The sequence below is a fragment of the Pristiophorus japonicus genome, chromosome 8 (genome assembly GCF_044704955.1).
Source record: "Pristiophorus japonicus isolate sPriJap1 chromosome 8, sPriJap1.hap1, whole genome shotgun sequence".
Lineage (NCBI taxonomy): Eukaryota > Metazoa > Chordata > Chondrichthyes > Pristiophoridae > Pristiophorus > Pristiophorus japonicus.
The window spans coordinates 237,245,519-237,270,905 of NC_091984.1; the positions used below are offsets into that span (position 1 = coordinate 237,245,519).

Consider the following 25,387-nt stretch of genomic DNA (forward strand, 5'->3'; position numbering starts at 1 on the left):
CGTGCCTCCAGCTACCTCGGCCCTAAGTTCAGGAACTCCCTCCCTAAACCTCTCCGCCTCTTTTTCCTCCTTTTACGACGCTCCTTGAAAGCTACCTCCCACCTGTCCCAGGTGGGTCGATGTCAAACTTCGTTTGATAACACTCCTGTGAAGCGCCTTGGAATGTTTTACCACGTTAAAGGCGCTATATAAATGCAAGTTGCTGTTGTTGATTTAGGAATATTACAGGATGGGAAGGGGTCTTATGGACATCTGAAAAGGCCACCTTTCTGCAAACCTCGGAAATCCAGCATATTACTCTCAAAAGTAAAATACAATTGCAAAAAATATTCTTCAAATGAGTTATCAAGAACGGGTGTAATGCATTTACAAATATGTTAATTTATTACAATGTAGTAGCAGTGGTTTATGGATACAACTAACAATATGGTATATTTTGACAGTAACAGTAATTTCAAACAGTATTATTGGAAATCAACAGTCCGGTCACCTTTGCTGAAAACTTAAAACTCGTTCCCTTTGGTCTCAGTTATGTTGGGCCGTCACTGAAACTTTCTCCGTCACCCTTCACCAAGTTTACCGCATGTAACAAAAATACGACTATTTTAAAAAAAAAAATCTACATCTGGTTCAACAAAGGAAAAGATTAAAGGTAATGCCACTGAGTGACCCAACAAAAAGTTTATATACAATTCTATTCTTAATCAGTTTTTCTTTGCCGATCACAGTAGGATATATATAATCACTTTCAAGGATAGGGTCAAGGATGATTATAACACGGTGCTATGCAAAACCATAACAAATACTGTACAACATGTACACTAAGACTAGAGGAAATAACTTTGTAGCATAGATTGCATTTTTAATGTGCATAGACATACAGAATAAAAATAAACATCACTTTAAAACAAATCCTGGACCATGAATGCGCAATGAAAAGAATTAACAAAAATACAAAACCTGGTATCAAAAGTTTGTTAATAAACATCCGTGTCTTTCTCGAGATAAGGAATGTCAAATGCAACTTATTCTGAAGTTCGTTGCTGTAGGCTTCTTTCCAACTTTCACGTAATGAAAAAAAAATACTACAGTTGAGTACTCAACATTCATCCAACTACGTTATGGATTTACAAATACTGAACACATGCCAAGAACATCCACTTTCTGAAATTAACAAATACAGGGGCACATTAAAAATGTGCCAGGGAGAAATTACTATGTACAAGACGACCGAGGTTAAACCTTAGGATCATCTTTTTAAAAAGATTTACAGAGTTTCTGCTGTGCATCAACATGTTACATTAACACCCAAGATTCAACATTAAATGATATTGGTGAAGTGTGTGACGTCAGCTTTTTCTATACATTGGCTATTACACAACGGAGTCAAAACAAACTTGTTCTTAGCACAGTCCAGCTAATGCTGCAAGCACATTCTTTCGTGGTGGGCTTCCTGGCTTCGCTCAGCTAAGCTCAGTTGGGTTTGGCCGGGGCTTTCAGCCTGACAGTAGGGGCAGTTCGCACCTGCACTTTCGCTGGCTGTCCCTGCGTGTCACAGCTCGTGGCTGGCTGCGGTGGGCTCTGGGGGGTTGGGCTCTGGATCTGAGGGGAGACCGCTGTCACCACTTGCTGCTGAATCAGTTGCTGCTGCACCACCTGAGCAGTGGCAGTGGTGGGAATCACCTGGACCTGCTGGCCTGCAGCTGCCTGGGACAGCGTCAATGTCTGTGGCTGTGCCTGGACCTACAAAAATAAAGAGAGAGAGAGAGAGAGAGAGAGAGAGAGAGAGATTAAAAAGAGGCTCATTTAGACAATAACTTCCATTTATGTAGCACCTTTCACGTCCCCGGGCTGTTCCACAAGCACCTTACAGCCAACAAACTACCTTCGATGTATGCTCAGTGTTGAATTGTAGACAAAAGCTCAGCCAATTTGTGCACAGCAAGCTCCCACGAACACAATGAGATAAATGACATGATATTCTATTTTAATGATATTGGGCGAGGTGTAAGTGTCGGCCAGGACACCGAGGAGAACTCCCCTGCACAGTAGCGCCACACGATCTTTTAAGAGCATAAGAAATCGGAGCAGGAGTAGGCCACCTGGCCCCTCGAGCCTGCTCCACCATTCAATATAATCATGGCCGATCTGATTTTGGCCTCAACTCCATTTCCTGGGTCCCTGGGTGTCCTTATGATGATAGATTGAGTAGACTGGGTCTTTACTCGTTGGGAGTTCAGAAGGATGAGGGGTGATCTTATAGAAACATTTAAAATAATGAAAGGGATAGACAAGATAGAGGCAGAGAGGTTGTTTCCACTGGTAGGGGAGACTAGAACTAGGGGACACAGCCTCAAAATAAGGGGGAGCCAATTTAAAACCGAGTTGAGAAGGAATTTCTTCTCCCAGAGGGTTGTGAATCTGTGGAATTCTCTGCCCAAGGAAGCAGTTGAGGCTAGCTCATAGAATGTATTCAAGTCACAGATAGATAGGTTTTTAACCAATAAGGGAATTAAGGGTTACGGGGAGCGGGCGGGTAAGTGGAGTTGAGTCCACGGCCAGATCAGCCATGATCTTGTTGAATGGCGGAACAGGCTCGAGGGGCTAGATGGCCTACTCCTGTTCCTAATTCTTATGTTCTTATGTTATGTTCTTATAACCCTCGACTCCCTTATCGTTTTGTGCCCACCCAAGCAGGTACACGGGGCCTCGGTTGAACGCTTCAGCTGAAAGACAGCATCTCTGACAGTGCAGCACTCCCCCAGTACTGCACTGAAATGTCAGCCTAAAATATATGCTCAAGTTCTTGAGTGGGGCTTGAATACTGGGCCTTCTGACTCAGAGTGCTACCCTCTGAGCCAAGCGGAGATAATACTAATTATTTACCCGAGATACTGAAGGAGGCAAATGACTGTAATACTGATGCTCAACATTACAGTTTAGATTTGGCAATCAAAAAAAAAAATGGAGGTCGTTTACTGATCAGCTGTCAACTGATTGGATCAAATTCTGCTAATTTGACAGACACAAAATACTGGTGCACAGCAAGCGTGTGTGGAGCATAAACAACGGCATGGACCCGATGGGCCAAATGGCCTGTTTCTGTGCTGTATATACTATGCAAAACTACATAAATTCAAGTTTTTGCAAATCAAATTTAAATTTCAGACTGTCCTCACCCTAAGCAGAGCAGGAAAACTGAATGAGAAGGGCTAACTGGCAGCAAATATAGCTGCACAATTAGCCCTGCTGCCGTTTGTCATCGACCTGAAACGTTAACTTTGCTTCTCTCTCCACAGATGCTGCCCGGCCCGCTGAGCTGGAAGTCCCGTGCAGGCCGCTCACCAGCTCTCCAATGGAAGAAACTGCGCGTGCGGGGAAACGTGAATGGGCCACGCAGCCAGTTACAGGAACGGGGGAAAAAATTAGAGGGTACATTGTGGTTGAGGTTTTCCGGCATTTTCTGTTTTGAATTTCAGATTTCCAGCATCCGTAGCATTTTGCATTTGTAGTGGTGCTTCTCTAGATTGGTTTATTCTTTATAGACTGAGAGTTTAATCTGGATAGATTTGAAGAGTTAGGTGTCCAGTGTTCGGTATTTTATCTAAGTCAGCAAATGACCAGAGAATCAACGATCCGCAGCACAAAAAGGAGATGCTGGTCAAGATTAAAATTTCCAAACAATTGCAGCAAGTTATGTTAGACTTGGTTAGACCATGCTTGGAGTACCTGTACTGTGAACAGTTCTGGTCTCCATATTATATAAAAGGATATTAGAGGCACTGGAGAAAGTGCAAAAAAAGATTTACTAGAAAGATACCAGAACTGAGAGGTTATAACCATCACGAAAGACTGAATAAGCTGGGCCTCTTTTCTCGAGAAAAGAGAAGGCCGAGGGGTAACCTGATACAGGTCTTTAAAATTATGAAAGGCTTCAATAGGGTAGACACAGAGAAGAGTCCCAAACTAGCGGCCATAAATATAAGATAGTCACTAATAAATCCAACGGGGAATTCAGGAGAAACTTCTTTACCCAGAGAGCGGTGAGAATGTGGAACTCGCTGCCACAGGGAGGGGTTGAGGTGAATAGTATCGATGCATTTAAGGGGAAGCTGGATAAACACACGAGGGAGAAGGGAATAGAGGGTTACGTTAAGAAAGAACTTGCAATTATATAGCACCGTTCATGACACCAGGAGGTCTCAAAGCGCTTCACATGAGGGAGAAAGGAATAGAAGGATATGTTGATAGGGTGAGATGGGGTAGTGGAATGGACCTTTTGTTTCTGTGCTGTACATTTGGTTTATGCACGGAGACGTTGCCCACTAACGTTCCGCTGAGGGTCACAATCCAGAACAAGGAGACATGGGTTGCCACCCGTCATCCCCACATAGCCAGCCCAGTCGAACAGTGGGGCCCAGGCACATCCCAGCTGGAGTACTGTGGCCAATTCTGGGCACCACACGTTAGGAAGGATGTCAAGATCTTGGGAGAGGGTGCAGAGGAGACTGGGGCCATTCTCTTTAGAGTGGAGAAAGTCAAGAGGAGATTTGATCAAGGTGTTCAAAATCATGAAGGGTTTTGACAAGAGTAAATGAGGAGAGACTGGCAGAAGAGACGGTAACCATAGGACACAGATTTAAGGCGATTGGCAAAAGAACCAGAGAGGGCGATGAGGAGAATGTGCTTACGCAGCGAGTTGTTGTGATCGGGAACGTGCTGCCTGAGGGAGCGGTAGGAGCAGATTCAATAGTAACTTTCAAACGGAATTGGAGAAATATTTGAAAAGGAAAAAATCCGGGAAAGAGCGGGACTGATTGGATCGCTCTGTCACAGAGCCAGCACAGACGCGATGGGCCGAATGGCCTCCCTTCCGAGCTGCATCATTGAATGATCGAGAATCAAGTCTGGGCCTTTACTGCTTTTCTCGACATTCCCTTCCTCAACCCGTCGCGAAACAGGGTCTGCACATTGCGGGAAGCAGAGGAGCGGAAGGAGAAGCGTGTGGCAGGTAATCAGAACGGGAAGCGTGAGGCAAATGCAGGCAGGAGGGGAAACGGATGGAGGGAACAACGGCAGACGACTTCTTGTACACCGTGGAAATGTAGCAGCAGACAGAAGATATGAAACATCGGATAGCTTCATCCGTGCAGAGCGAGTAGATACGCAGGAGGAGGGGAAGGGTACCTGCTGGGCTGTCGCTCCCATCTGCTGGATACTCCCCACCGTTGCTTGCTGTTGAACCATTTGAGGAAGTTTTGTAACCTATTGAACAACAGCAGTTTATTTCAACCTTTTCATCCTTTACGGTTTCGAAGCATGCATGATTTCAGGTACGTTAAAGAATTATTTCTTCTGCAGTCAATAGAGGAGTGTAAAATTGTAAAAAGAAAACAGGAGTAATGTTAACAAATTACATTTGTGCTTTTAAGGGGGCAACGAGAAAGAGAGGAAATGGTAAGAGTTGGGCAGAACATTGTTGTGTAGATCGAGAGTCCAACCGGACTCTGGAAAGAAGCAAAGTAAGACTCCAGATCAAAACCACGAATCGCTAGCATCAGCATGAAACAAACCCGCCTTGTATCGATGTAATGTAAATGGGCTGTTAAAGCGATCAGTGATACTAGAGAGCATCACTTTATCAGGTTCAGTGTGCGTTTGTGAATGTGAAGTACAGGTGAGAAGTGCAAACTCCGGTTACAGAACACAGTCGTCCCGTCAATCACCTGAAAACTAAAGTTTGCAAACTTTAGAGTAAATTAATAATGATTTTCAACTTACTAATCTATTAAAGCCACTTTGTTTACTTAACAACCGTGCGATGAACACGCCCGAGGTATCAGCTGAAGATGAAGAATCCTGTTAAGATAATATTCATGTTTTCACAAAACAAATCAGCGTCAGGACAGTAATTTAGTGTACTGGCCTCCGTTCGTAATACGAGAACACATGTTTCAAGAGTATTTCATTTATTTTTGCAACACAAAGGTGGACCATGTAATGTATTTGCTACATGGGTTCTTTGCTTAAGAATTCGTACCAACACATTGCTATTAAGAACTAGTTGGTTTATTAACAAAGCTTTAACAATCATACGACACATTACCAGTTCATCCATCAGACTCACAACTGCATAGCTCATCGTGGATGACCGAGACCCAACTGACTAGGGTTTTATTGAGTCTTGAGTGGCTAAGCCACTCACAGTGCAACAGCTCTACAACTATTTTGTTCTACAAGCCTGTGCATACATTACAGGTCGCAATAAAGTGAGCAGCAAGATGTGGCTCAATCTACTGGGACCCCAGGCGCGTGTTACAGGCTCTCAGCACTATTGCCAGAGATTCAGGTATTCAAATACACTGAATCATAATCAACTGCTTCTTGTAAAGGTAAAAGGGACAGAATTATAACCCTCCCAGAGACGGCCATCAAAACATTTTTAAAAAATCATTCTTGGGATGTGGGCATGTCTAGCGATTATTGCCCATCCCTAGTTGCCCCGAGAAGGTGGCAATGGCCTATGTACTGAACCATAGCAGTTTGATACAACTGAGCGACTTACTAGGTCACTTCAGCGGGCAGGTGCGGGACTGGAGTCACATATAGGTCCAGACCGGGTAAGGACAGCAGGTTTCCTTCTCTAAAGTCAGCCATTGCTCAGCGGGCAGCACGTTCACCTCTGAGTCAGAAGGTTGTGGGTTCAAGTCACACTCCAGGGACTTGAGCACATAAATGTAGGCCGACACTCCCAGTGCAGTACTGAGGGAGCACTGCACTGTCGGAGGGGCAGTACTGACGGAGCGCTGCACTGTCGGAGGGGCAGTACTGAGGGAGTGCTGCACTGTCGGAGGGGCAGTACTGAGGGAGCGCTGCACTGTCGGAGGGGCAGTACTGAGGGAGCGCTGCACTGTCGGAGGGGCAGTACTGAGGGAGTGCTGCACTGTCGGAGGGGCAGTACTGAGGGAGCGCTGCACTGTCGGAGGGGCAGTACTGAGGGAGCGCTGCACTGTCGGAGGGGCAGTACTGAGGGAGTGCTGCACTGTCGGAGGGGCAGTACTGAGGGAGCGCTGCACTGTCGGAGGGGCAGTCTTTCAGATGTGACGTTAAACCGAGGCCCCGTCTGCTCTCTCAGGTGGATGTAAGAGATCGCATGGCACTATTTCGAAGAAGAGCAGGGGAGTTCTCCCTGGTGTCCTGGGGCCAATATTTATCCCTCAATCAACATCACAAACAGATTATCTGGTCGTTATCACATTGCTGTTTGTGGGAGCTTGCTGTGCGCAGATTGGCTGCCGCATTTCCTATATTACAACAGTGACTACACTCCAAAAGTACTTAATTGGCTTTAAAGTGCTTTGAGACATCCAGTAGTCATGAAAGGCTCTATATAAATTCAAAACTTTCTTTTAAAGGGAATGGGTAAAACCAAGGTTTTTTTTTTTAAACAACAATCCAACCGCTTCAGTCATTTTTACTGTTCGCATCTTTACATTTTCAGATGATTTAAATTCTCAAGTTGGATTATTAGTCCAGTAACAGAACCAATACACCACCGTAACATTGGCATTATTTACCTGAATTTGTGCCTGCATCTGTTGTGTTCCTGTCTGCTTCTGAGCACTCAGGAACTGTGGCTTCATTCCCGATTGGAGCTGGGTGGTGGTATAAGTGACTTTCTGTTGCTGCTGTTGTTGTGACTGCACCGTGACCTGCTGCGTTATCTGAAGCGGGATGCAAATCACAGACACGCATCAGAAGGCAATCGTTACCCCGCCCCGCGCACCTCTACACACCCTTCTGCAGCCCTAGGCCCAGCCTCAGCTCCGCCGATTCCGTCAGTTAAAGGTTGGTGCAGAATAAGATACAGCTCTAGTCTTCCACAAGTCCAATCCACAACAAAAACAAAATGGGGGAAATTATGTCTAGTGACCCGTCTGCAAGAAGCCCCCCCCCCACAAACTCCCGGACATACTCTAATCTTCACCTACAGCAGCGTAAAGTGGAATAAAAATAGAAAATGCTGCAAACACTCAGCAGGCCAGGCAGCATCTGTGGAGAGACACAGACTCAGAGTAGAAGGATCATCGACCCAAAACATTAACACTGCTTCTCTCACCACAGATGCTCACTGATTGGCTGAGTGTTTCCAGCATTTTCTCTTTTGATGTCAGTTTTCCAGCATCCGCAGTATTTTTGCTCGTGTTTTAGTGAAGTGGACCTCTCTTTTCCTCGCTGATTTTTCAGGTAGCCACACAACCCCCACCCCCTCACCGCTAGCTCCGAGTGGCCATTATTGTGCACTCGCCTCAACAGTGAGTGTCTGCTGGCCACCCCCAGGACATGGTGCTCCAGCCTCATCCCCACAGGTGTCACTGGATAGCCTTCAGGACCAGGAGCGCCAGCCGATGCTCTCCTCCCTCCCTACCTCCCTCACTCACTTCAGCTGAGATTTCACATTTCTCATCCTTATTTTCAAATCCCTCCATGGCCCTCGCCACTCCCCATCTCTGTAATCTCCTCCGGCCCCACAACCCCACCCCCCGAGATGTCTACACTCCTCTAATTCTGCCCTCCTGAGCATCCCTGATTATAATCGCTCCACCATCGGTGGCCGTGCCTTCTGTTGCCCGGGCCCCAAGCTCTGGAACTCCCTCCCTAAAACCTCTCCGCCTCTCTACCTCTCTTTCCTCCTTTAAGACGCTCCTTAAAACCTACCTCTTTGACCAATCTCTTGGTCACCTGCGATAATTTCTACTTATGTGGCTCGGTGTCAAATTGTTCATCTCAACACTCCTGTGAAGCGCCTTGGGAGGTTTCACTATGTTAAAGGCGCTATATAAATACAAGTTGTTGTTATTGAGACTAGCTAACTCTCAGCAAAGACTAAGGGTGGAATGTAGAATCATCGAAATTTACAGCACGGAAGTAGGCCATTCGGCCCATCATGTCCGCGCCGGCCGACCAAGAGCTACCCAGCCTAATCCCACTTTCCTGCAGGGCTACGACACTTCAAGTGCATATCCAGGTACTTTTTAAATGTGGTGAAGGTTTCTGCCTCTACCACCCCTTCAGGCAGTGAGTTCCAGGCCCCCACCACCCTCTGTGGTGAAAAAGGTTATCCACAACTCCTCTCTACTCCTTCTACCAACTACTTGAAACCTACGCCCCCTGGTTATTGACCCCTCTGCTGTGGGACATCCCCGCTCAGAGCTAAGCTCGATGAGCTATCAACATCGGGTCTCCTACTTGTGTCACCAGCAGACATGCATGGAGGAAAAGAGAAAAGAAAGTAAATGACCAGAAGCTGTAAGGGCTTCTTGTCCTCCCGTGTCAGCCGTGGCTCAGTGGGCAGCACTCACGACTCTGAGTCAGAAGGTTGTGAGTTCAAGTCCCACTCCAGGAACTCAAAAAAAAAAAAATCTAGGCCAACACTCCCAGTGCAGTGCTGAGTGAGCGCTGCACTGGCGGAGATGCCGCCTTTCGGATGAGACGTTAAAGCGAGGCTCTGTCTGCTCTCTCAGGTGGACATAAAAGATCCCATAGCATTATTTTAAATAAAGGGGAGTTATCTCCAATATTTATCCCTCAATCAAAGTAACAAAAAAGAAGATTATCTGGGTCATTATCACATTGCTGTGTGTGGGAGCTTGCTGTGCGCAAATTGGCTGCCGCGTTTCCCACATTACAACAGTGACTACACTCCAAAAGTACTTCATTGGCTGTAAAGCGCTTTGAGACGTCCGGTGGTCGGGAAAGTCGCTATGTAAATCCAGGTCCTTCTCCTACCCCCAGTAACAATTGAAGAACATCCAGTGAAGGTGCTAAAGGCTGGAGGATCATTCATACCTTCTGCTGCGCAGTGATTGCTGCAGCCTGCACCGTTTGTCCCTGTGTCACCTGGGACTGGCCTGCTTTCTGCTGCTGCTGCTTGAGTTTCAGAAGTTGCTGCACTTGCATTTGAGAGAAGTGCGGTGGTATGGCAGTTTTCACCACTGTTTGCCCTCCTGCAGAGAGTCAAGAGACCGGGTTAGATACAGGGACATATGCAGTCCTGAAATGACACTTACTTCAATTGACAACACAAAATCATTTAGTTCTTATTCATTTTCATAAAAATAACGGGTTATTGCCTCCAACTATCAATTTCTCTCACATAATGTATGCATCTGTGAGCATGCTCACAAGTTTGTAGAGCTGTTGCATTGTGAGTGGCTTAGGCAGTCACGTGATGTTGACAAGACTCAATAAAACCCCAGTCTGTTGGGTCGAGGTCATCCACGATGACGTATGCAGTTGTGAGAGGAGTGGATGAATCAGTAACGTGTAGTGTGATTGTTAAACCTTTGTTAATAAACTAACTAGTTCTTAATACCAATGTGTTGCTATGAATTCTTCGGCGAAGATTCCATGAAGCAAATACATTACACCTAGGACACACACTAAGGCAAAAAGTGCTGGGTTAGAAGTCAGGGTGATGCAGGAGGTGGTGGCGATAACAACTGTTCACAATGACAATTCCTTAAATATAGACAGCTGGTGAGAGTACGTGGGGTCTGGAGTCTAAGGCTAGGAGGGGTGTACGAGATACTCCTGAGGGGCGGGGGTCTGAACGGCTAAAGGTTTAAAAAACAATGCATTCACGGGATGTGACCATCGCTGGCAACGCCAGCATTTATTGCACAAGCCTAGAATGCCCGTCCTCTGCGGCTAAGGAAGGAGGCTTGGAACCACAGCTGCCCCAGATCTGGGGTGGAGGAGGTTCGGACGTGGTATCTGTCAGTACTGCGCGGGGAGGGGGAAACAGAACGGGCGTTTGAATGCAGTGGGAATTGAGGTTTACCAGCTCCAGAAGAGTGTGTTGGGAGTTTAGGGGCTGGAGCGTGACAGCGATGTGATGGGGGCGGGGGAGAGGGGGGGGGGGGTGGTGCGCAGGGAGCTGCGGCACCGGGGAGGGTTTGGCAGCACCGGAGCAGTGAGGGTGGGTTCGACGTTTGCCAGCCATGGTGAGGGGTGCTAGGGGGTCTCTGTTATTTAGGAGGTAGGGGCTGGCCACCACTGAGCCACGCGGGAGCAGAGAGTAACCACAGCATTGGAGAGTAATGCGTGACCTGGGGGGACCTACAAGAGGAGGAGCAGGGTTCAAACCCTGCACCTTCCCGCACGGCAGCGGGATTGCTACCAGTAAAATGTTCATTCGATTCCAACTGAAGTGATCCAAGAGGACCACCACATGCTTTTTGCTATTCATTGGCACAAACATAGAATTGGTCAGGCAGAGTCAGCATGGATTTATGAAGGGGAAGTCATGTTTGACAAATTTGCTGGAATTTTGAGGATGTAACGAACAGGGTGGATAAAGGGGAACCAGTGGATGTGGTGTATTTGGATTTCCAGAAGGCATTTGACAAGGTGCCTCATAAAAGGTTACTGCACAAGATAAAAGTTCACGAGGTTGGGGGTAATATATTAGCATGGATAGAGGATTGGTTAACTAACAGAGAACAGAGAGTCGGGATAAATGGTTCATTCTCTGGTTGGCAACCAGTAACTAGTGGGATGCCGCAGGGATCAGTGCTGGGACCCCAACTATTTACAATCTATATTAACGACTTGGAAGAAGGGACTGAGTGTAATGTAGCCAAGTTTGCTGACGATACAAAGATGGGAGGAAAACAATGTGTGAGGAGGACACAAAAACCCTGCAAAACGACATGGACAGGCTAAGTGAGTGGGCAAAAATTTGACAGATGGAGTATAATGTTGGAAAGTGTGAGGTCATGCACTTTGGCAGAAAAAAAAATCAAAGAGCAAGTTATTATTTAGATGGAGAAAGATTGCAAAGTGCTGCAGTACAGCGGGACCTGGGGGTACTTGTGCATGAAACACAAAAGGATAGTATGCAGGTACAGCAGGTGATCAGGAAGGCCAATGGAATCTTGGCCTTTATTGCAAAGGGGATGGAGTATAAAAGCAGGGCAGTCTTGCGACAGTTGTACAGGGTATTGGTGAGGCCACACCTGAAATACTGCGTGCAGTTTTGGTTTCCATATTTACCAAAGGATATACTTGCTTTGGAGGCAGTTCAGAGAAGGTTCACAAGGCTGATTCCGGAGATGAGGGGGTTGACTTATGAGGAAAGGTTGAGGAGGTTGGGCCTCTACTCATTGGAATTCAGAAGAATGAGAGGTGATCTTATCGAAATGTATAAGATTATGAGGGGGCTTGACAAGGTGGATGCAGAGAGGATGTTTCCACTGATCGGGGAGACTAGAACTAGGGAGCATAATCTTAGAATAAGGGGCTGCCCATTTAAAACTGAGATGAGGAGGAATTTCTTCTCTGAGGGTTGTAAATCTGTGGAATTCGCTGCCTCAGAGAGCTGTGGAAGCTGGGACACTGAATACATTTAAGACAGAAATAGACAGTTTCTTAACCGATAAGAGAATAAGGGGTTATGGGGAGCGGGCGGGGAAGTGGACCTGTGTCCATGATCGGATCAGCAGCCATGATCTTATTGAATGACAGAGCAGGCTCGAGGGGCCATATGGCCTACTCCTGCTCCTATTTCTTATGTTCTTATGTTATAAGGGGTCAGCCATTTAGGACTGAGATGAGAAGAAACTATTCACTCAGAAGGTGTTGAATCTCTGGAATTCTCTACCCCAGAGGGCTGTGGAGGCTGAGTCTTTGAGTATATTCAAGTCAGTGATCGATAGATATTTGGATATTAAGGGATATGGGGACAGTGCAGAAAAGTGGAGTTGAGGGAAAAGATCAGCCATGATCTCACTGAATGACAGAGCAGGCTCGACAGGACAAAAGGCCTACTCCTGTTCCTATTTCTTATGTTCTTATGGCATAACATAGGAACAGGATGAGGCCATTCAGCCCCTCGGGTCTGCTCCGCCATTCAATTAGATTATGGCTGATCTGTGCCTCAAACCCATCTACCTGCCTTGGCTTCATGTACCTCGATTCCCTTACCCAACAAAACCCATTCCATCTCAGTCCTGGCAGCTCCAATTATCCCCCAGCATCCACAGCCTTCTGGTGGAAAGAGAATTCCAGATTTCTACCAGAGACAATCTAAACAATCGAACACTACTGTTCATGAAACAAGTTGAAATGGCTTTCAATTCACAGGGATTTGTTTCTCAATTACCTGCTGATCCTTTCTGGGGCTGACCGATTGCCACGCTAATTCCAGCGACAGTCACGGGGAGTGTCGTCACGCCCGAGGACACCACCGCGGTGGGGACAGACACAACCGGTGGTTTCGTGAGAGTAACTTGGGCAGTCTGAGCTGGCTGCGTCTGAATCTGCCCCGAGGCTTGAAGCTGTGACGTTGAAACCCTGGCCTTGGGAAAACAACAAAACAACATATAGAAACATTTTACAAATAAAAGCCAAGCACTCTTCACTGACACCAAGGGATGGATAGCATCACACTGCATATAATGAGCATAATTTTAAACAAATACAGCCACAATGGTAACATTAACCCTGTGGATAAGGCTCCTGTGAAATTGTCCTCGCTGTTCTAGTTTTTTAAGGTTTCAGCTCACAGTCTATGATCCTGAAGACTAAGAACATAAGAACTAGGAGCAAGAGGAGACAATTCAGCCCTTCGAGCCTGCTCCGCCAGTCAATGAGATCATGGCTGATCAAACACAAGTCCGAAGTAGCTTAATACTGTAAGAGGAACCTATTAATGAAACTTATATAAACACTCAATACGATATGAACCCGGTATTACAAAATTACCTATATAATAACTTGAAATGTCATCAATTTATATTTTTCCCCCTCTTTCTCTTGTCACCCACTCTATATTCCTATTATTTTAAATTTAAGTTTACATCCTTGCTACCTAATCGCATCCTGTGCGATTTCACAAGCAATAATATTGTACACTCTGATTTTGACAGTGATATTGGGATTTACTTTACTTGATTTAACCAGGGGATTCTCTCAGCTTTGGAATGGTATATCACTAATATTCCATGTTACCATCATCATCATCATTACAGGCAGTCCCTTGGAGTCGAGGAAGACTTGCTTCCACTCTAAAAGTGAGTTCTCAGGTGACTGTACAGTCCTATACGAGAATTATAGTCTCTGTCGCATGGAGGGCAGACAGTTGTTGAAGGAAAGGGTGGGTGGGGAGTCTGGTTTGACCGACGCTCCTTCCGCTGCCTGCGCTTGGTTTCTGCATGTTCTTGGCTTTGGGACTAGAGGTGCTCAGTGCCCTCCCGGATGCACTTCCTCCACTTTAGGCGGTATTGGACCAGGGACTCCCGGTGTCGGTGGGGATGTTGCACTTTATCAAGGAGGCTTTGAGGGGGTCCTTAAAGCATTTCCTCTACCTACCTGGGGCTCGCTTGAAGTGTTGGAGCTCCGAGTAGAGCGCTTGTTTTGGGAGTCTTGTGTCAGGCATGTAGACGATGTGGCCCGCCCAACGGAGCTGGTCGAGCATGGTCAGTGCTTTGATGCTGGGGATGTTGGCCTGAGCGAGAACACGGACGTTAGTGCGTCTGTCCTGTCAATGGATTTGCAGGATCTTGTGGAAACAGCGCTGGTGGTACTTCTCCAGCGCTTTGAGGTATCTGTTGTATATAGTCCATGTCTCTGAGCCATACAGGAGGGCGGGCATCACCACTGCTCTGTAGACCATGAGCTTGGTGCCGGGTTTGAGGTCCTGGTCTTCAAACACTCGCTTCCTCAGGCGACCGAAGGCTGCGCTGGCGCACTGAAGGCGGTGTTGGACCTCGTCGTCAATGTCTGCTCTTGCTGACAGTAGGCTCCCGAGGTATGGAAAATGGTCCACGTTGTCCAAGGCCACGTCGTGGATGTTGCTAATCGTGGGGCAGTGCTGTGTGGCAGGATTAGGTTAGTAGAGGACCTTTGTCTTACGGATGTTTAGTGTAATGCCCATGCTCTCCTACACCCTAGTGACTGTGTTGACAATGGCCGTGTTACCACATATTTGATAAATGTTATCATATACCCGAGAGAGAATAATAAAAGGAAAATAACAAGCTCCCCGAACGCATTACCGTTTACTTTAACAAAAGCAGGACAGATTCCTCAAAGGGCACAGACGATGATTCAAACCAAACATAAAATCATTAACTTGTTGTGAATGATGTAATTTTTGACATTTATTAGATCAGTAGAACGTGTTGTTAAAAGCAAGCCGCACGCTTAGTCCCGGACAATGGTGGTGGATGAAAGGATTTTGAAAAGTTATTGGACCCAGACGGGTGGTCGCCTTAATGTGGAAAAGATAGCCGTGTAAAAGACTTGCATTTATATAGCGCCTTTTACGATCACTGGACGTCTCAAAGGCTTTACAGCCAATGAAGTACTTTTTGAAGTGCAGTCACTGTTGTAATGTAGGAAATGCGGCAGCCAATAGCACACAGCAAGCTCCCACAAACAGCATTGTGATAATAACCGGATAATTTGTTTTTGTTATCTTGATTGAGGGATAAATATTGGCCAGGACACCGGGGATAGCTCCCCTGCTCTTCTTCAAAATAATGTTGCGGGATCTTTTACGTCCACCTGAGAGCAGACGGGGCCTCGGTTTAACGTCTCATCTGAAGGACGGCATCTCCGACAGTGCAGCACTCCTTCAGTACTACATTAGAGTGTCAGCCTAGATTATGGGCTCAAGTCTCTGGAGTGGGGCTTGAACCCACAACCTCTGACTGAGGTGAAACTGCTACCTACTGAGCCACAGCAGTCACTCTGCAGGTAATTTAATCCTTTCTTGTGAAACTTGTTAACTTTCATGTCAGAAAGGATCGAGAAGATGAATGCATGGCTGGAGAGTTGGTGCAGGTGGGAGGGCTTTAGATTCCTGAGGCATTGGGACCGTTTCTGGGGGAGGTGGGACCTGTACAAGCCGGACAGGTTGCACCTCAAGAGTTGGGAGCAGTATCCTCACAGGAGGGTTTGCTGGTGCTGTTGGAGAGGCTAGAAGTTAGCTTGGCAGGGGGATGGGAGCCAGAGAATAGTTCAGTGGGGAGAGAAGCAAAGCTGGAAGTCGGCAGCAGAAAGTAGAAAGTGAATTTGGAAGACAGAGGAAACATGGGCTGGAAAATAGACAACAGGGGAGTTTGGCAATACTAAATGGTGTATACTTCAAGGCAAGGAGTATAGGAAATAAGGCAGATGAGCTGAGAGCACAGACAGACACTTGGGAGTACGATATTATAGCTATTACTGAGACATGGCTGAAATAAGGGCAGGTATGGCAGCTCAACATTCCTGGTTACAGGGTTTTCAGACGGGATAGAGAGGGGGGGGGGGTAAAAAAGGACGGGGGGTATTAAAGAAACAATTACAGCTGTGAGGAGGGATGATATGTTAGATGGGTCATCAAACAAGGCCATATGTGTTGAATTGAAGAACAAAAATGGGTCGATCACACTACTGGGAGTGTACTCTAGACCCCCAAACAGTCAGAGGGAGATAGAAGAATAAATTTGTGGGCAAATTGCTGCGAAGTGCAACAATTATAGAGCTGCAATAGTGGGGGATTTCAACTACCCGAATATTAACTGGGAAAAAAAGTGTAAATGAATGGTACAGAGGGTGCGGAATTCCTAGAATGCATTCAGGAGAACTTCTTTAGTCAGTCCAGAGTATGTAACAAGCCCAACAAGGGAGGGGGCGATTCTGGACTTGGTTTTGGGGAATGAAGAGGGGCAGGTGGAAGGACAGTGAGCACGGATTTGTTAAGGGAAGGTCGTGTCTGACTAACTTGATTGAATTTTTCGAGGAGGTAACCAGGAGGGTCGATGAAGACAAAGCGTATGATGTAGTGTATATGGATTGTAGCAAGCTTTTGATAAGGTCCCACATTGCACACTGGTCACAAAAGTAATAGTCCATGGGATCCAGGGCAAAGTGGCAAGTTCGATCCAAAATTGGCTCAGAGGCAGGAAGCAAAGGGTAATGGTCGATGGGTGTTTTTATGACGGAAGGCTGTATCCATTGGGGTTCCACAGGGCTCAGTACTACGTCCCTTGTTTTTGTGGTATATATCAATGACTTGGACTTGAATGTCAGGAGTATGATTAAGAAGTTTGCAGATTAAACTAAAATGGGCTGTGTGGTTGATATTGAAGAAGAAAGCTGTGGACTGCAGGAAGATATCAATGTACTGGTCAGGTGGGCTGAACAGTGGCAAATGTATAAGTGTGAAGTAATGCATCTGGGGAGGTCTAACTAGGCAAGGGAATACACATTAAATGGTAAGACACTAAAAAGTGTAGAGGAACAAAGGGTTTTGGGAGTGCATGTCCACAGATCCCTGAAGGTAGCACGCCAGGTAGATAAGGTGGTTAAGAAGGCATATGGAATACTTGTTTTTATTAGTCGAGGCATGGAATACAAGAGCAAGTAGTCATGCTTGAACTGTATTAAACACTGGTTAGGCCACAGCTGCAGTACTGCATGCAGTTCTGGCTACCACATTACAGGAAAGATGTGATTGCATTGGAAAGGGTGCAGAGGAGATTTACAAGAATGTTGCCTGGACTAGAGAATTTTGGCTATGAGGAAAGATTGAAGATGCTGGACCTGTTTTCTTTGGAACAGAGGAGGCTAAGGGGAGACCCGATTGAGGTGTATAAAATTATGAGGGGCCTGGAGAGAGTGGATAGGAAGGACCTGTTTCCCTTGGCAGAGGGGTCAACAACTAGAGGACATAGATTTAAAGTAATTGGGGGAGGTTTGGAGAGGAAATTTCTTCACCCAGTAGGGGTCTGGAACTCGCTGCCTGAAAGGGTGGTCGAGGAAAAAACCCTCACCACATTTAAAAAGTACTTGGATGTGCACCTGAAGTGCCGTAACCTACAGGGCTACGGACCAAGAGCCTTAAAGTGGGATTGGTCTGGAGAGCTCTTGGTCGGCCAGCACGGACACAATGGGCCGAAATGGCCTCCTTCCGTACTGTAAACTTCTATGATTCTAAAACTTGGGGGGAATTTTAACACCCTCCCCTCCACCACCACTACGGGCGGGAGAGGATTAGCAAACTTGCAAAGCCCGATCCCAACCAGCTGTGAGCGCGCCCATTTCCATTTGAACTGTAGAGGGTTTGGGGATGTCCGAGAAGCCTGCACTGGTAATATCGGGCCCTTATTTCCAGCACTGAGCCCTCAGCTGAGAGGGAGCAAGGCACTGGGTTAAAGGATGGCATTTACTTCACAGGCTTGTGGACTGCCCATTTTCGATTCATACTATCATCCCCATTTGCTGCTCGCTCCTTGGTAAGGTTCCCAGCCTCCTCAATACCTACCGACCTGTTGCTGTTTTAATGAGCGTGAAATGCGAATGTGACATTTAAGGTGTGATGCACGCTGGACTATATACAGTAGACACCTGAAATCGCTGGAGAAATACCACCAACGCTGTCTCCGCAAGATCCTGCAAATCCCCTGGGAGGACAGACGCACCAACGTTAGCGTTCTCGATCAGGCCAACATCCCCAGCATCGGAGCACTGACCACACTCAACCAGCTCTGTTGGACGGGCCACATTGTCCGCATGCCCGGACTCCCAAAGCAAGCGCTCTACTGGAAACTCCTACACGGCAAGCAAGCCCCAGGTGGGCAGAGGAAACGTTTCAAGGACACCCTCAAAGCCTCCCTGATAAAATGCGACATCCCCACCGACACCTGGGGGTCCCTGGCCAAAGACCGCCCTAAGTGGAGGAAGAGCATCCGGGAGGGCGCTGAGCACCTCGAGTCTCATTGCCGAGAGCATGCAGAAACCAAGCGCAGGCAGCGGAAGGAGCGTGCGGCAAACCAGACTCCCCACCCTCCCTTTCCTTCAACCACTGTCTGTCCCACCTATGACAGAGACTGCAATTCCCGTATTGGACTGTTCAGTCACCTGAGAACTCGCTTTTAGAGTGGAAGCAAGTCTTCCTCGATTCCGAGGGACTGCCTATGATGATGATGATGCACTCCGGATATATTTCTCATCACATACATATTTACACACAGACATATAAAATCATTTTAACTTGAGTTAGTGGAAGCGCTGATGAAAATGGACTGATCAGGAAGATGTATGATATAAGCACTGCCATGGTTTGTGTGAGCAATAAGCTACAGGTCTGCCAATTTGTAATATGGACACAACTTACAATGCGGGCCACGGGGAGATTGGGCACGGCACCAGTGAGGGCGGCACTCCTCTGCGTCACCTGTGACAGCTGTTGCTGTTTCTGCTTCAATTTTATTAACTGTTCCTAACGGAGAAAAAGAGAGCTTTTTTGAATTCTACCCACTTACACAACACAGTCAGAAACTCCAATTACTTTTTTATTAATAACAATAACTTTTATTTATATAGCGCCTTTAACGTAGTAAAACGTCCCAAGACCCTTCACAACAGTGTTGCAGACAAACAGATAAATTTGACACCGAGCCACAGAAGAAACTAAGGCAGATGATCAAAAGCTTGTTTAAAGAGGTCGGTTTTAACGAGCATCTTAAAGGAGGAAAGAGAGGTAGAGAGGTGGAGAGGTTTAGGCAGGGAGTTCCAGAGCTTGGGGCCCAGGCAACAGAAGGCACGGCCACCAAGGGTTGAGCAGTTATAATGAGGGATGTTCAAGAAGCCAGAATTTGAGGAGCGCAGAGATCGTGTGGGATTGTGAGGCTGGAGGAGATTACAGAGATAGTGAGGGGCAAGCCCATGGAGTGATTTGTAAACAGGGATGAGAATTTTGATATCGAGGCATTGCTTAACCGGGAGCCAATGTAGGTCAGAAAGCACAGGGGTGATGGGTCATCGTGACTTGGTGCGGGTTAGGATACGGGCTGCTGAGTTTTGGATGACTTCAAGTTTACGTAATGTGGAATGTGGGAGGCTGGCCAGGAGTGAGTTGTAGTAGTCAGGTCTGGAGGCAACAAAGGCATGAATGAGGGCTTCAGCAGTAGAAGAGCTGAGGCAGGGGCGGAGGCGGGCAATGTCACAGAGGTGGAAAAAGGCGGTTTTAGTTATGCCGTGGATATGCGGCTGGAAACTCATTTCAGGGTCAAATATGACACCTAGGTTGCGAACAGTCTTGTTCACCCTCAGATTGATGCTAGGGAGAGGGATGGAGTCAGTGGTTAGGGAACGCAGTTTGTGGCGGGGACCAAAGATAATGGCTTCAGTCTTCCCAATATTTAATTGGAGAAAATTTCTGCTCATCCAGTACTGGATGTCGGACAAGCAATCTGACAAGTTAGATACCAAGCAGGGGTCGACAGAAGTGATGGAGGGGTAGAGCTGGGTGTCATCTGAGTACATGTGGAAACTGACTCTGTGTTTTCGGATGATATCGCCAAGGGGCAGCATGTAGATGAGAAATAAGAGGGGACCAAGGATAGAGGTAACGATGCAGGAGTGGGAAGAGAAGCCATTGCTGGAGATTTTCTGTAAACACATCCTACTGAACAATGAGGAATTCATGTAATTGGTGTGATGCAGGGCGTGGAACTCACTTGGGTGCTTCTGAACTTAAAACATTTCTTGTTGTCACAGGCATTTGTAACTTAAAATGCAAGATGCACACAAAACTTCACGTGCATTGGAAATAAATGCAAAAGTACAGACAGAGAGCGAGAGGGAGAGAGAGAGAAAATAAAGAACTTCCACAACCTCAGGATATCTCATAAGAACATAAGAAACGGGAGCAGGAGTCGGCTATTTGGCCCCTCTAGCCTGCTCCGCCATTCAATAAGATCATGGTTGATCTGATCTTGGGCTCAGCTCCACTTCCCTGCCCGCTCACTCACTCCCGACTACTCACATAGGCTCAGAGTCTCAGAGTGCTTTGCAGTCAATGAATTACTTTTTGAAGTGTAGTCACTGTTGTAATGTAGGAAACGCAGAAGCCAAATGGCGCATAGCAAGCTCCCACAAACAGCAATGTGGTAACGACCAGATCATCTGTTTTAGTGATGCTGTTTCATAGAATCATAGAATGGTTACAGCACGGAAGGCGGCCATTCGAGCCCGTGCCGACTCTCAGCTAGTCCCACTCCACCACCCTTTCCCTGTAGCCCTGCAATTTTATTTATTAGTTTGAGGGAGAAATTTTGGCCAGGACACTGGGGAGCACTTCTCTGCTCTTCGAAATAGTGCTGTGGGATCTTTTATATCCATCTGAGGGGGCAGACGGGGCCTCGGTATAACGTCTCATCTGAAAGGCGGCACCTCCAACAATGCAGCACTCCCTCAGTACTGCACTGGTGTGCTGGCCTGGAATTTGTGCTCAAGTCTCTGGAGTGGGACTTGAACCCACAACCTTCTGACTCAGAGGCGCCAGTACTACCCATTGAGCCATGGCTGAATACCGGTGTACAAGTGCTCAACGTGTTTATCTGCAATTCCTTCCTCTACTGCTTTAGCACAGGCGTTAACCCACTTAAAATAAATGACTTAGAAACCTCCGCTAAAACAGAGGTCTCAGATGATTGTGTTGAGTAGTTTTATTGTGGGACCTCACAACAACATTTATTTCAAGGCCAAGATGTAGTTGGAAGTAGATATGTAATTGAAAATGGTACATAACATGAAACTTAATGGTGGAAGACAGAGCCCAAAGTTTTGTTTTGTGATCAGTAGTAGGTCATACGGCACCCCCGAGCCTGCGCCACCATTCAACAAGATCTTCTCCCCCAATTCCACATTCCTGCCCTATCCCCATATCCCTCGATTCCCAATTCTATCGATCTCAGCCTTGAATATACTCAACGACTGAGCATCCACAGCCCTCTGGGGCAGAGAATTCCAAAGATTCACCATCCTCTGAGTGAAGAAATTCCTCCTCAGCACAGTCCTAAATGGCCGACCCCTTATCCTGAGACTGTGACCCCTGGTTCTGGACATTCCAGCCAGGGGAAACTGCCTCTCTGTGTCAATAGTTGACATTTCCAAGTGTGCAACTACAACATACTTTGGTCTTTGGAACACTTCATTTGACAGCCAAACACGCACATATAACTCTCATTGGTGGGAGAGAAGCAATGCTCCGGACAAGAGTCGCGACATTAATCTTACCGGCAGTTTCGCGACCGTCTTCAGTTGGGTCGAGGTTTGAGTCTGGGGCTGGATTTGTTGGACCTGAACTGGAGCTGTCTGGGGTTGTCGGAAGAGCTGAATCTGTGCTTGGGAGATGGGTTTTCCAGTAGTCAGCTGAATGCCTGTAGCTGAGGATTAAAAACCCACAAACAAATGCAAACCGTCAAGGCTGGCTGATGATGATCACTCTGGCAGCCAGAGTTTTATTTATCGTCATTAGAATAAAGTTAAGAGTGGGGGGAGGGGAAATATGTAAAGCCGAACGGTTTTTCCACGTGTCAGTTCCTACACTAAATCAAGCTTTAATCAGCATTGCAAACACCTAGACCATATTTCCTGCTCTCAAAAGAAAGTGAAATAATTTCTATAATATATGGTACCTGTGAATAATTAAAAAGATCCAATTTCCATCTTGGAGTTTGGTAGAAGTAAATCTAAGCAGGGCAAATTATTAATACAGACCCCCTTCAATAATGGCTGTGCTATTTCTCGGCACACGTTCATGAGCATCATAAAATGGAGAGATTGGACATTAATCTACTCTTCCTTCGCTAAGGCAAGCCATTAGAATGAGTCAGTGTTGTAAGGCAGCATCTGTGGGCAATCCTAATGTGCACAGCACCACTGATCACCCACAACGGGGAGAAAGCTTCCAATGTTCTGAATACTTCTACGAAAAGGCGGCTGAGAAAAGTTAGAAGGGAATGGCAGCACAGTGGTTATGTTACAGGCCCAGTAATCCCGAGGCCTGGAGACGTGAGTTCAAATCCCACCACGGCAGCTGGGGAATTTAAATTCAGTTAATTAAATAAATCTGGAACGTAGATTGCTGTAAAAACCCATCTGGTTCACTCGTGGCCTTTAGGGAAGGAAATCTGTCACCCAAACCCGGTCTGGGCCTACATGTGACTCCAGACCCACAGCAATGTGGTTGAATCTTAACTGCCCTCGCAAGCCAAGGGGGCGGCTCACCACCAGCTTGAGAGGGTACTGAGGGATATGCAATAAATGCTGGCTTTCCCAGTGATGCCCACATTCGGTGAATGAATGAAAATAAATGCTGATAGGGTGAGATGAGAGGGGGTGGGAGAAGGAGCATAAACACTAGCTTAGACCTGCTGGGCTGAATGACTTGGATGTAATTCCATGTAAATGACCATCAGGCCCAAAACGCTCACCCCATCTGGGAGACCACCCAGCCCCTATCAATTCTTTATCCTGAGAAAGGCAAACAAAAAAGAATCGAGCAAGCTTTGCGAGACTGTAGCTGCCCCATGCTGAATATAATCTCAACCAACTAAAGACATACTCACTCACACACACCTTCCATGACTGGGAATGTCCCACAGCAGTTTTTAAAAGGACTGTAGTGTCGCCACACTCAGCACAATTCAGTTTGTTCGGGAGGACATAAGAATTAGGAGCAGGCATAGGCCATTCGGCCCCTCGAGCCTGCTCCACTATTCAATGAGATCATGGCTGATTATTGACCTCAACTGCACTGTCCCCATATCCCTCGATTCCCTTATTATCCAAAAATCTCTCTCTCTCAGCCTTGAATATACTCAAAGACTGAGCCTCCACAGCCCTCTGGGGCAGAAAATGCCAAAGATTCACCACCCTGAGTGAAGACATTTCTCCTCATCTCAGTCCTAAATGGCCGACCCCTTATCCTGAGACTGTGACCCCTGGTTCTAGACTCTCCAGCCCGGGGGAAACATCCTCCCTGCATCTACTTTGTCAAGCCCTGTAAGAATTTTGTATGTTTTAATGAGATCACCTCTGATTCTTCAAAACTCTAGAGAATATAGGCTTGGTCTGCTCAATCTCTCCTCATAGGACAATCCCCCCCCATCCCAGGAATCAGTCTGGTGAACCTTCGTTGAACTCCCTCTATGGTAAGTATATCCTTCCTTCGGTAAGGAGACCGACACTGTGCACAATACTCCAGATGTGGTCTCACCAGGGCCCTGTATAATTGTAGTAAGACGTCTTTACTCTTACCCAAATCCTCTTGTAATAAAGGCCAACATACCATTTGGTTTCTCAATCGCTTGCTGTACCTGCAGGTTAACTTTCAGTGATTGGTGTACAAGGACACCCAGGTCCCTCTGAACACCAACATTTCCCAATCTCTCACCGTTTAAAAAATACTCTTCTATTTTTCCTACCAAAGTGGATAACTTCACATTTCTCCACATAATGGGCCCAAGTTTCGAGCCGTGCCTAGAACGGCGCAGCCCCGACCTGGACGCCCGTTTTTCGCGCCACAAAGTGCGCCTAAAAAAAACTTCCAGATTCTCCACCTCCCTGCAGGTCCTCTGGCCCTCGGCTCGGTGCAGCACGAGCTGTAGGGGGCGGAGCCAGGTCCCTGCGCTGAAAACAGTGCCGGGACCTCTGCACATGCGCGCTACAGTGGGCGCGCATGTGCAGTAGCTCCAGGCGCCCAAAACTGTGTGGGAGGGGCCCGAAGCACGCAGCCCCTAGCCCTGGCCCAATGGCCTCACTGGGGCTGCGTGCATAAGGCTGCCTCCCACGGCCAGCTCCTGCTTCCTCCCGACTTGACTCCCGCTCCCACCCACCCCCCACCCCACCCCCACAACCCGACCTCCGCTTCCCCAGCTCCCGACCTTCCCCCGCACCCCTGCCCGACCTCCGCTCCCGACCGATCTCCACCCCCGATCCGCGCTCCCGACGCCACCTACCTGTCAATCCGGCAAGTCTAAGCTCGAAGTCTTGGGCCCGGCCCGTTCAGTCTCCCTCTCCTTTCTTTCTCTCTCTCTCTCTCTCTCTCTCCCTTCTCTCTCTCTCTCTCCCTTCCTTCTCTCGCTCTCTCCCTTCCTTCTCTCGCTCTCTCCCTTCTCTCTCTCTCTCTCCCCTCCCTCCTTTACTTCTCTCACCCCTCCTCCCTCCCTTCTCTCACCCCTCCTCCCTCCCTTCTCTTCCCCCCACTCCCCTCCCTCCCTCCCTTCTCACCCCCCCTCCCCCCCTTCCCTCCCTCCCTTCTCTACCCCCCTCCCCTCTCACGCCCCCTCCCTTCTCACCCCTCTCCCCTACTACACCCCCTCTCGGTGCTGCAGTCGGTAAGTAGAAAATGTTTTATTTATTGATTTAAAAAAATATATATTTCTTATTAATTTTTTTTTGATTTTATTGGTTGATTTATTGATGTTTTTATCATTTATTATTGATGATGGCTCTTTATTTGTAAAACTGAAGTGTTTAATGTTTTTAAACTTCCCTTTAAACCTCCCCCCCATTCCCTATGCCTGATTTTCTGAAGTGTAGACAA

The 25,387-nt window shown here is 47.1% G+C and overlaps 1 protein-coding gene across 8 annotated transcripts in view; it reads right to left on the reverse strand.

The window, feature by feature from the left end:
* Nucleotides 1–361: 361 nt before the first annotated feature.
* Nucleotides 362–25,387, reverse strand: part of ep400 (E1A binding protein p400) — a 180,597-nt gene continuing 155,571 nt past the window's right edge. For 5 of the 8 annotated variants that reach the window (XM_070888131.1, XM_070888132.1, XM_070888134.1 and 2 more), the window contains 8 exons: nucleotides 22,075–22,223; nucleotides 19,169–19,273; nucleotides 13,166–13,361; nucleotides 9,850–10,007; nucleotides 7,578–7,724; nucleotides 5,782–5,859; nucleotides 5,188–5,265; nucleotides 362–1,743 (listed from right to left, as the gene is read on the reverse strand). In XM_070888131.1, coding sequence (XP_070744232.1) covers nucleotides 1,474–1,743; nucleotides 5,188–5,265; nucleotides 5,782–5,859; nucleotides 7,578–7,724; nucleotides 9,850–10,007; nucleotides 13,166–13,361; nucleotides 19,169–19,273; nucleotides 22,075–22,223 — 1,181 coding nt within the window. In that variant the 3' untranslated portion in view covers nucleotides 362–1,473. The remainder of the gene's footprint in view (nucleotides 1,744–5,187; nucleotides 5,266–5,781; nucleotides 5,860–7,577; nucleotides 7,725–9,849; nucleotides 10,008–13,165; nucleotides 13,362–19,168; nucleotides 19,274–22,074; nucleotides 22,224–25,387) is intronic. The other 3 variants (XM_070888129.1, XM_070888130.1, XM_070888133.1) reach the window with 3 other exon arrangements.